Source organism: Schistocerca cancellata, chromosome 4 (genome assembly GCF_023864275.1).
Source record: "Schistocerca cancellata isolate TAMUIC-IGC-003103 chromosome 4, iqSchCanc2.1, whole genome shotgun sequence".
NCBI classification, from domain to species: Eukaryota; Metazoa; Arthropoda; class Insecta; order Orthoptera; family Acrididae; genus Schistocerca; species Schistocerca cancellata.
The window spans coordinates 618527886-618540589 of NC_064629.1; the positions used below are offsets into that span (position 1 = coordinate 618527886).

Here is a 12704-nt window from a genome sequence, read left to right on the forward strand (position 1 = left end):
AGACAGGGCAACCAGTTGGTTATTGGGTAGGTAACAGCTCAGGCAATCGTCACTCCCTGGGCCTAGCCTTTACCAGAGAGTAAGCACAAGCCCTACTTGTCAACCTGGGTGCTGGGAGTCATGCATTACCACATCCTTTATGCATCGTGCCTTCAGGCATGCACCGGGAGAAAGAAAGACAAAGAAGGAGATCTCAAATGCTGAACTGGAAGGAGGACAGAAGTCAGAACAAGAAAGGAGAGAAAGACAAAAATAAAATCCACCTAAGTCTTCCAATACTTTCACAAGTTTCCATTTCCTTACCATATGCAAGACATGGTCCCCAAGGGAGGGGAGAAAGAATAGTAGGAGGATAGATATGCAGCATGGAAAAGGATTACAAAAGAGTTGAGAGACCCAGGGGGAGGGGTAGGGAGAGGGGGGCATAACTGTTGTGGCTAGCACTCCTGGAATAAATAACACTGCAGATCAATGAATTAGCTACAGCCTAGGGAATTGTTTTCAGAATGAATCCTTCACTCTGTAAAGCTCTATTGCGTTTAACAGAAGAATCAGCACTTTATGGCACTATGGTGTTATGAGCTAGTTAAAGTTTGGTGCGAAGTTCACCAAACTGCAGATTTTATTGACAAGCTGTGTTCAGAATGCATACTCACTCTGGTTGGTTCCACACTTCTTTCCTTGGAAGCATAAAATGTCTTTCTTTGGTCATATGGTTTAACAGATCTCCACGATCTTGAAAGAGTTTATGGCACTTCATACATATTAGGGCATACATCTGATGTCTGATGTAGTTGACAAGTTTTACCTAAAATAAGAGAGATTTTCAGTTAGCAATTCTAGATCAGCTTCGTGAAACAAACAACAGTATACTACAAATATTACAATCATTAAGGTATTTTGACAAAATGCACAATGGAACTGAAAATATAAGAAACTGAGGTGTTGGTAGCAATATTAACAAGACTACATAATAGTTTTTTGAGCGACACCATATTATTTTGTGTAGGGACTGCAATATTAAATTTTTAATTATTCTCCATGGCAAATAATGTTATTGGGTCTACTAGAGCACTATAAAGTGATACAGACAGTGTTTTAACAAACTGTAAGACGGAAATAATATCACTGTCACAGATAAATTTGTGGAAAATTGGGAACAAAATAGAATTATATACATAAAAACAGACCACTCTTTTTGGTCATCAGCCTTTTGGACTGGTTTTATGTGACTCACCATGAATTCCTCTCCCGTGCCAACCTCACCTCGGAGTGACATTTGCACCCAATATCCTCAATTATTTGTTGGATATATTGCAATCTCTGCCTTCCCCTTCAGTTTTTAGGCCCTAAAGCTCCCTCAAATACCAGTGAAGTTATTCTTGATGTCTTAACACTTTTATGTCCTTTCTTCTTGGCAATGTTTTCCACATGTTCCTCTCCTCACCAGTCCTACAGAGAACCACCTCATTTCTTACTTTATCAGTTCACCTAATTTTCTACATCCTTCTATAGCACCACATCTCAAATGCTTCCATTCTCTTTCTTTTTTTCAGTTTTACCACTATCAATGATTCATTTCCATACACTTTCAGATCAGTAATAAAATGTAAGGCACAAAGTAAAGTACAATAAATCATGTTTTCAGCAAGCAGAAGCTGCATATGACTTTCGTTGGCACCATGATTTGGTGGCTTTGGTTTTCACTATCCTCACGTTACAGAGGGGACAATATTTGAAGTATGTCAACTGTGGTCAGGACTAACCCTGCACAGCATTTTATACTGATCTGCCTCCTACGTCATTAGCAAGTGATATCTACTAAACGTGCCCCCGCTGCACATGTTGAGAATCCTGGTTTTCTGAACAGCAGCAAAGCTTTGGAGCCCATTCAGAAAGAGGCAGTGAATTACAGGCTCCAGAGCACATACAATCAACACAGAAGAGACCACCTATTCATCACAACCACAAAGGCAAAAATCTAGATCCATAGGGGTGAACATGTACACTTGACAGCACAGCACAAGAAATGACTGGAGATGAAATTTGAAGCACCTGTCATGTTATGCAGGGTGTACAATACTGCTAATAAAAGAACACCTGTGACTGTGAGTGTAATCGAAGGATTAACACTTTCTCGACCCAAAGCTTAGGAACACATCCTCTAAAAATGCAAAAAAACTGTGCCACAGCATTTGTAGGATTGCAGACATATGAAATGGAAGTTCATGTTGTGAGGGAGAGGCAAGAGCAGAACAGCAGTAAGAAATCTCTGTAGGCAGGAAAGTAATCCTGTGACAACTGGACTCAATTTGAATTCCACCTATGGCAGTTTTTTGTGTTACTGAGTTAATTTGTTTAAGCTGTACAAAACATGAAACTAGTAGAACGAATAGTTCAAAGTATTATGAAGATATTTCACTATTATCAAGACATTTTGGTTTTCAGAAGTGCACAGCATGCAATTCCCTTTCCACTGAATTTCTTGTCCAAGGGCTCCATTGATAATCTGCATTCAAACATCTTATTTTCTACCGTTTCCTCTTATGTGGTTAGTTTGACTTTCCAAGGGTCATGACAGACCACATTTCTTGCATGGTTTATTTTGTCTCTGACCATACACAGTGCATGACAACTGCTGAGGAACAATTGGCACTTGCTAAAGAACACCTGCCAATTCCTACAAAACAACTGACCAATGATAGTAAAAGGTAATGTAGATGGCGGGACATGTCAACTGCAGTGAGGCCAGTACATGAATGCTCTGTATGCATTAAACAGATCATGCAGTGTGTTGTTGTTGTGGAAATGATTAGTGTGACATTCTGTGTGGTACAGCAAGATAGCTGCAAGAAATTACTCAACTTCTTACAATCATGGACGAGCAACTGGACAACTTGAAGCTGTTCAAAGTGTCACTATTGTGGCCACAGTAATGGGTGTGTCCAAAAGTGTCATCTCGTGATTAAAAAATGTCGCTGAAGGTGGAAATGCTATGCAAAAGCATGCCCACTGGTTGTAGTGGACCACCACACCGCAAGAGGATTCATACTTAGCCCTAGTGGTGAAAAGGAACAGACATCTCAATCCTGCACAGATTGCTGCAGATCTTGCAACCATTATTGGTACAAACCTGTCTACCAAGACCATGCCACTGTCAAGAAAGAGTTCCATGGTGTAGAGAGAAAGTTCGTTGGGGTCAGCAACAGTGGTCCAGAATGATATTCCGTGACAAATCCTGTTTTACTGTGGCAAGTGATTCTGGCTGCCAGTTGGTGTGGTGAGGAGGGGGGGGGGAGGGGGGGAGGAAGAGGAAGAGGAAGAGAGAGAGAGAGAGAGAGAGAGAGAGAGAGAGAGATATTTATGCACAATGACAGAACACCATTGCGTAAGGTCCCATTACAGTATAATGGTACTGCAGAGGGATTATTTTGGATCATTTCTGTCCATTAAGGGATGCAGTTGGCCCAGACTTTCTATTTATGGATGAAGGCGAGGTGTCAGACAGACTGAAAAATGAAGATACTGAATCTGTGGAATGGCCTGCATACTTCCCAGACCTAAACCCTATGCAGCGTGCCTGAGATACTCTTGACAGACGAGTTTCTTAATGAACGCCCTCTCCCTGAACTGTGAAATAACTGAAAACTACCTTGAGAGAGGAGTGGGACAATATATGTCAAGGACTCCTCGACTGTTTGGTAGCCAACATTAATAATAACGGCAAAATGTGCATTAGTGCCCCCAGGAGAGCATATTCCTTACTCAGAGTCAGATATCAACCTTTATTTTGGGAGTATGACCTGCGCTGAATATGAACGTTATTTATGTCTGTTGTTCTACTTTCCCATGTGGTGAAACCTGTACCATTTTTTTTTTTTTTTTTTGTTATACATATACCACTCTACCTCTATTATGTGTACTGTGTTTCATGTCATCCATCACTGATCGTGATTATTCCTGTCCAACAATGTCTTTGTGCCTTAGCAGTTGTCAAGCAGTGGATTTTCAATGAGTCAGAGCTCTGATGCAAAAATGAAGCCACTTAGGAAGAGAAATTTCATTCTGTTCTGTAAATCACTCCTGTACCATTATTTGTGTGCATACTGGATACTTACCCTCCAGGAAACAGATTAATTCCTCAGGATATAGTAGTCATACAGATGGGATCATGATATAATATGGGTATACTGGACAGCATCAAGTTGATCATATACCCTGTGGAATGTTCAAAGTCTATGGGGCCACGTCCAACACAAAACAGCCCGAGAAACACAGACATTGTGAAATAAATTGCAGGTAAACAGGGTGATTCATATAATAAGCAAGCACCCTTTCCAGCATTTTGAGGGAAGCAATACCTCCAGAGACAGATTTAAATCACCAAATGATGCTCCAGCCTGTTGCCTGAACAGTGTGGTAGGTGGTATATCATTTTTAACTAAGGATAAATGAGTTCTGAGTGGCCTTAGAAAGCAGCATTTCAGACTAGTTTGTTACTAAGCATCTGCTCATAACAGTTGTGCACAAACTCAAACTGAAACCTTACAAAGTAACAGTAGTGCATCAATTAACTGTTCAACCATTTCATTTCAGATACTTTGCTTGATGTCAGTGCAGCAACTGGCTATAACATTCTGCACATGATGGAGATATTAAATCTAAAATGCTCTTTTTTACTGATGAAGTGTTGGTGCATTTATCATGGTACATGAAGTTGCAGAACAGTCAATTTTGGAACTCCGTAATGCCTCATCAGTTACATCAAGAGTACAACTGTAAAACTACTAGAGACTATCATAAGTAAGTGTAAGACTACAGTGGTTTTCCTAGTAGCTTTGGTCAGGAGAGAGTGGAGGAGCGATGTGCATTACTATTAAACATAGCAAACCCTCTGGGCTTTTCCCCCAGTTAGGTCATCCTTGTGGAGGAGAGTATAGTCCTATAGCACAGGGGCTTCAGAGGCTTTAAAATGTGTTTCTTGTAAGTAAACACAAGCACAGGGCACTTAAGTGAAGAAAAGCTGTCTCGATATGCTCTGCGAGTTTCATGCTATTGAAGGTAAGGATAACAGAGTTTTATTTCACCAGATCCCCATCCACCCTTTTCACAACACTTTGCACATCAACAATACCTTCTGGAGCCCATTCATCTTTCAATTCTTCTTTGGGAATATCTATAACATCTCTGCATGACACAACACTTTCGCTGTAGTTAAATGTGTTGTGTAGCTCTGATTTGATGGCATATTCCCCAAGGCGTCTGGCTTCCTGAAGGGTCGTAGATTGTTGAGAACTATAAGTTTCAACCAGCAGTGTCCCATTACACAACTGTTTGACAGATTTTGAAATTCCAGCAATGCCCTCTAAAATTTCTTGGATGTAGAACAGTGAAACTTACTCAAAGTTACCCTTTTAACATTTAACTATTAAAAACAAATTCTGACTAGCAGCATTTGTTCTGTCACTTTATACACTAGAACTCTGAAAAATTTCTGAGTCTGGAGGACTGGCTACATGAGTCCTCTTGTTACACTGGGTGTTGATACCAACCAGTGGCCCACCCATTCTGCTGGGAGGCAGATGAGAAAATTTTGGAGGGTCCATCTTGGTCCCATGAGCAGCTAAGGAAAAAAGAGCCTACCCAGACAGAGCCCCGTGTGCCTAGGTAAGCCTTATACAACTGAGGTGTGGCTGTCCCTCAGAGGTTGCCCGCTAATGACTGTTTCACCTAAACAGCCATGCACCTCTTAAGTGCACAGCATACCTTGAGATTGAGGGTTTTTTTTTTTAATAGAGATTTTTACTGTTTTTGTGATCCAAGTAGTCAAGCCAAGATCCCCATTCCCTGTCACACACTAAATTCCATCATTGCACCATAGAGTGGTCACTGAAGCATGCCCACAGCTTAATGTGACAGAGCAATGGCAGCACTTACCAGTCCCCAGTTCAGGATCCCCAGGTTTAGTCTGACTCTGATCAACACAAGTCACTTTGGTATTTATGAAATAGTTTAGATAATGCTCATCAGTATTGTCTTGACCCACAAGGCAAGGATAAACAAGTCATCAGTTACATACCACCATTGTCTCTGTAGCAGTCCAACTTAGCAATTGGACTTAGTAAAATTTGTCTTTGTTTTTCATCAGCTATATGTCGAACTCAACCTTTTGCACATCCCTTCCAGATATTCATTGTGGTATACTTAGTGTACGGACATTGAATTTTGGAACATTTACTGTGACATGTTCAGGTCATGAGATATTATTATTGTTCTTTCAATATTCAGTAAGTGACTTGTTTTCAATTACTATGTTTCCAACTACCTCCCATCAGATGAGACACTCTATCTGTGTTACAAAAAACTTCATATTCATTTTATATCTGGGTATTGTTCCTGTGCTGCCTTCGGTGGACACTGCATGCATTCAATAATTACTAGAGAATAGACCAAATGGTGTACCTTTGAATTTGTACAAAATATCAGGTGATGATAAGCCTGGTTTGTCTAGGTCTCCCATTTGTTAGCCTGAAATTACATCGTGGAAACATACTTCACAGTAGTTGACAACTCTAAGTTCTCCTTGATCACTTGTAGTGGTAATTACTGTCACTGGCATGTAGCGCTCATTCTGTGGCTTGAGTACCTTCCTTACAATTTCCTTGAGCCTTACTGTTTAACTGAGCATTTGTACTAATGAGTGGAAATAACTTTATCAACATTTGATGTTTCTGATGGTGAACAAAATCTCGGTTACATAAAAATGTTGCAGTTATTTCCTTAGTCTGGAGCGCCACTCAGCTGTGATGCCTATAAAGTACACCAGCCAAGGATAGCACTTGGGCTGCAATCTGACAAAAAGGAAAATATGAATGGCGGTGTTTGGTCATTGGTAATTATCATCAAGATACCGGATCTAGCTGGCTGGACATAGCTTAGCCACCTTCATACTGCAAATACAGAATCTGTTTGTGAAAAATAGAGTCCCCAAGTCTTCTAGGACTTTGACAGAATGGCGTTCGATGATAATGTCAACATGACATCACCATTTAGGCAACTCTCATGAAGCATTAACATATATGGCAGTTTCACCTCTGTACATAATTGCCTTGTTTAGTTTTCAAGATTTTTTGGAGTGAACAGCTGAAATATTTGTACATGATACAAAATGGCTGTGCTGTACAGCAATAGGGCATCATCACGCAGATTGCCAGTATTCAACTGGTATGGGTGGAATTGCCATAATTGATAACATCTTGTGGTAAAATACATGTCTAACTCTATTCTCTTCTCAACACTAGGGTTTGCAGGTTGTCCACAGTGAAAACATACCTGCATGTCTTCCTCCATTCTCCAACTATCAGATGTTCTTTGTGGTGTCTGAATTGGTAGTGTTTGCTGAGAAGCTTGTTAACATTTGCAAGATAAATTAGAGGTAACAAAATGAATTCTTTAAGGATGACTTGGTCTGTAGTCAAAATTTGTGCTAAAAATGAATGCAACACTGCTTGAATTATCACTGCAATCCCCTGCAGCCTGGGATCAACACCCACAGCCAGCAGAAACTCATACTTCCCATCTTACCTCAGCCTAATTATGGATGAAAAGTCATCTGTTGTGATGACATCTTCACGAAGAGTGCTTGACACACTGACACATTCTTTCTGCTACATCTTTTCTTAGTTATGAAAATATAATGAGTTCTATCATATTCAGATTTACCACTGTCAAAACACACTGTGTAGTTTGCCCTTGGCGTTGGGCTTTTATGCTTCCAATTATTTTGTCACAAAACAGACACTCTGCTGGATGTCACCAGAATTTTAATTTTCATATGAAATTTCTCCTAACTACTGAGCTTGTCCTCACTGATTTCAAAAATTGCTTGGCTGTACTATCCAAGTAAATCTAGATGTTAGCAAAAACATCATATTATCCCATCTGTTCTAATAGACAATCCCTTAAACCATTCAGTTGGAAGGAAGGGGGAAAAAACCACCAGAATGGTGTAGTGAATTCCTTGTTTGCCAATGAAAGGTGTAATTTAATACTGAGCACTGATAGCAAGTTTATTAAGAAAGAACAATGCAAAGAGTAGACAGAGCTGATCTTGGCTGATACAGTGGTGGGATCCTGTTTTCTTCTAATATCGAGGTTTCTCAAAGTATCCAAATACTTAGCAAACAAGACGTCTCTACAGTCTTTTAGAGCAATTTAGAAATCAAATTTCCGGACAAAGGAAATGTAAATTTAACCTAGGAGATGTATGCTGACACGTAGGTAACTGCTGCTCCGTCCTTGCTGCTGGACAGGCTATGGAAATATTTACATACTCCAAATGCATTTAAATTTCAGTCACTGAGCCTTCACATCAATTTCCTTGAGCTGAATGGAGTCTATGTACCTAAGTCATCGTCAGTTTTTATCACCTCATGTAACACATTAGGGTCTTTTTAACCCCCGATGCAATAAGAGAAGTCTTATAAGTTTAAAGTGTGTATGTATCTTTAAAAAAAAGAAAATTGGAAACTGGTGTTGTAAGGATGGTTCTTAGCTATGTTCCATGAAAGTCTGTTCAGCCTTTTAAATTTCATCAACTAAATTCAATGAAAAGTTTCCTGTCAGTGCGATCTCTTGATTTATGCTACGTAATATGTAAGAGCTACATCAAGTTACATACAGGGTGGTGCACGAAATGTATTACCAATTGTTTCTTTCACAATTTACGATGCACATTAGATATCCCGCTGGGACCTCTACAGCAGTACCAGCAGAGCTTGGAAAAACAAATGAGTTACGAAATGATGTGTATTTCATGATACTACTGCTAGGAGACTAGTAAGCAGCAATGGCTGACAATGGAAGACTGACGACACAGCAACGATCGGCAATTGTGTTACTTTTTCATGAAACAAAAAGCCTTGTTGTGATTCAGAGGCGTTTTCAACAATAGTTTAACACACGATGGGTCCCTTGCAAGAAGACCATCCACAGGTTGTACGATAAATTTGTACAGGACGGAACAGTATTGGAAGCGAAGCGACCTCGGCCTAAGCCTGTTTGTTCACCGGAGAATATTGAAGCGGTACGAGTTGCCGTACAGAGAAGTCCCCGGGAAATCATGTAGAAAGGCAGCAGTGCGACTGGGAATATCCAGACGCTCAGTTCAACGCATTCTTAAAAGTGACCTCCATATGTACCCATACAAGATAACCTGTGCACAGAAGCTCACTGAAGAACACAAGCAGCAGAGACTACTGTTTGCTCAGTGGGCGCAGGATAGGGAAGAAACTCTCAACAACGTTTGGTTTTCAGACGAGGCGCATTTTCATTTAGACGTTGTGGTTAACAAACAAAATGTACTCTTTTGGGCCACTGAAAACCCACAAGTGCTTCATGAACGACAGCATTATGCTCCGAGGATTACAGCGCGGGCAGCAATTTCCAATCACGGACTTAATGGACCATTTTTCTTTGAAGAAACTGTGAACAGTGAGCGTTATTTGAGCATGCTTTGCAATAGCTTCATTCCACAGCTTCTTGCTACTGCCTTGCCCTTCAACACGCAGTGGTTCATGCAAGATGGAGCAAGGCCACATACTGCAAACACTGTGTTGGAGTTTTTACATGAGCATTTCGACATGCGGATCATTTCACTCAGGTTTCCAGGTCGCTTCAATGACGGACAAAATTGGCCTCCCAATAGTCCAGACCTCAATCCATGTGACTTTTTTCTTTGGGGGGTGCCTAAAGGAAAAAAAAAATTTACCGAAACGTGCACATGATTTAATGGAGCTCAGAAGACTTATTCTTCAAGCTTGCAGCGAAATTATGGAAGACAAGTGCCGTAGGGTAATCATTAACTTCAGTGTTCATTTGAAGGAAGTTAGGAAACGAATTGGTGGACATATTGTGCATGTGCTGAGTTAGAACAAATCTCCATGGACGGCTCTTCATTGTAGTATATGTTCCTTTCAGATTGTATTGACAATAAAGTTTATATTCAAAAACAAAATGGTAACACATTTCATGCACCACCCTGTAGTAGAGCTCAAAAAGACCTAAATAAGTGTCCACAAAAACATATGTTTATCTTTTACAGTTAACCAACAATGATGAGTTTTGTCTTTTGAAGTCACTCATTTCAGCAACTACATAGCAGGAGGGGGGTGACTGTGAGTCAACTGTAAAAGATAAATATAACCTCTCACAGAATTTTCTGTAGTTCTTTTTGAGGTCTACGACTCAGTACTAAATCAAATGATTTTGCTGTAATGGTTTAGACAGCCTCCAGCAAGGGAGCACAACATCAGCCTACTTTCTTCTGGCTTTATTTAGAATTATCACCATTACTTACTGCTTATGTTGCCTAAATTAGCTAAATATATACTGAAACAGTGTCAATGAATATATGTCTGAACTAAAAAAAGAAGCACATAAATCAAGTAAGTGACAATGGTAAAACATAACTATAGTGTTTAATGCATTTCAGTTACAAGTGAGACCTGCAAAGTATTTTAACGCAAAAATATTTTTAAGTAATAAAGTACGACGCTTAGCACAAAATTAAAGTACGGAAGTACTGTTTGTCAGTCTTTCCAGTTCTGCTGAAGTCTATCTGCCATGAATGTTATTCAACAACTTTCTGTGATTATGTTCACAAATAGCAACACCTTGCAAGATTTTTACATGACTTAAGGCTACATAAGGTTGGTCTGTTGCACAAGTACTTTTGCCTAAATAAATGACACCATTTTCTACAGACGTCCCATGCAACTTAGGGACAGTAACAGCCCAAATTAAAATTATGGAAACACTATTCTTTCAGTGCTGCCAAACTCTCCAAGACCCTGAAACATCAGACTTTGTGGCTGTATTGGTATACATTCACTTTCGTCTTTAGAACTTCCTAAAATTGATTTGTCATCAAATTCTACAAATACCTTTTTCAGGTGTTGCCCTTCTTCTAATTGATCTCTGTGGGATCCACTCATTCCAATCTTTTAATAACAACAATGTTACCATTGACCAACCCTTCCGAAACCTTAAAATTCATTTGCAACATGAAAAGCACCAATTGTAATTTTTATTGAATTATTGAATTTAGTCCCCCCCGCCACACAGTTTGCGTCTTGCGGAACACGAGTTCAATCACAGTTTTGACCCTAAGGGGCAGGTTCTTTGGATACATTGAGGACACTTAATGTATAATCCAGCAGTAATGAAAGTATGCAGTTCTAGAAAGGATAGCTGCTGTTAGCTGCTTTTCTAAATTTGCTTAATTGCCTCCCAACACAACAATGCTTGAATAAAAATATTACTACTTATATTAAACTTAAAGCAACAATACATATTGTTTTTTAATTTTCAGTTTTGCATTTTTTTATTTTTTTATTTAAGTATTATTTAATTTTAGAGGTTTTTCTGTCAACATTTCTTTTAAATTTTAAATTTAAATTTTATACTGGCATTTCTTTCCACCCTAACCTCCATTGCTACAGAGTATAAAGGGCAATAATACTTTCTTTCATGACAAACTCCTCTAAAAACTTGTGTATATTTATTGCTACAATATTTAAGACAGCTCCAAATAGTGGGTGGTTATGGTTATCTCACATTAATGTCGGAAAATACATTTAATACAATTAAGAATTCTAAGATCTAAAGGCAAATATTGAGCTTGCACATTTGTCCAGCAAGGTATGCAGGAGAGCTTATGCGAAGTTTGGAAAGTAGAGAAGATCAGGTGAAAGTGAAGCTTCAAAGTGAAGTCGTCAGTCATGCCAGGATGTTCAGTTGAGTTTCAAGCTCAAGTCCTGGTTTGGCACAATGTTTAATCAACAAGGATGTTTCAAAATAGCACATGCCTCACAGCAAAGTGAAATATTCATTTTGGATGAAAGAAACCTTATTTCATCCCTAAAAGCACCTAAAGATGAGTGGCTCAACTAAAATAATGGAATTAGACACAACATACCAGTGAGATCCAGTTTGCATTTATGAAATTTATATGTCAGCTAGTTTGGTGCATTACAATTGTTCTTCACAAAAATTTAAAATATGCATTCAGCCACAAATAACAGATACAGTAGTAAAATCATGTATATATTCATACCTCTACCACATGCCCACAAGTTCATAATGGCCAAAACATCAACATATCACCACCATTATATTCTACATTTGTGAGCAAGTTTACAACTCTCAGGAACACCAAAAATTTCATCACATACAATTAAACAATAAATCACAGTAATTCAACTTTACACATGGTGCGCGCGCGCGCACACACACACACACACACACACACACACACACACACACACCTACAACAGTACCACAACAACAAATAAATAAATGCAAACCTGTTCATAAAATGATAAGTGGTTGTCTTCAACAATCTGACTGTAATCAAATTCATGAGCTGAATCCATATGTTCTAAGGCATCTTCAAATGATGCACTTATTTCATTGCAAAACAGGCATGTAACAGTACCAGTTGCATCAAATGGCATTCCAGAAGCCATCTTTTCAGTTTCTATTTTTTCTTCTTCACTGTCACTCTCACTGTAACTACTGGAGGAATCTTTTTCTGCCTGTAAATGTGAGAATGATAACATATTAACAAAACTTTTGATTTCACAAATCAGTAAAGCCAGTAAATGTTACGTAGTAATGTCAATAACAAAAACAAATTCAATATT

At 39.0% G+C, this 12704-nt stretch overlaps 1 protein-coding gene across 3 annotated transcripts in view; it reads right to left on the reverse strand.

The window, feature by feature from the left end:
• The window catches only part of LOC126183412 (zinc finger protein 277), a 141478-nt gene that overhangs the window by 54921 nt on the left and 73853 nt on the right, over window positions 1-12704 (reverse strand). For all 3 annotated transcript variants that reach the window (XR_007536748.1, XM_049925361.1, XM_049925362.1), the window contains exons 6-7: window positions 12366-12596; window positions 657-808 (exon numbers count right to left, since the gene is read on the reverse strand). Coding sequence is in view for 2 of the 3 variants with exons in the window: in XM_049925361.1 (XP_049781318.1) it covers window positions 657-808; window positions 12366-12596 (383 nt within the window). In the remaining variant the exon portion in view is untranslated. The remainder of the gene's footprint in view (window positions 1-656; window positions 809-12365; window positions 12597-12704) is intronic.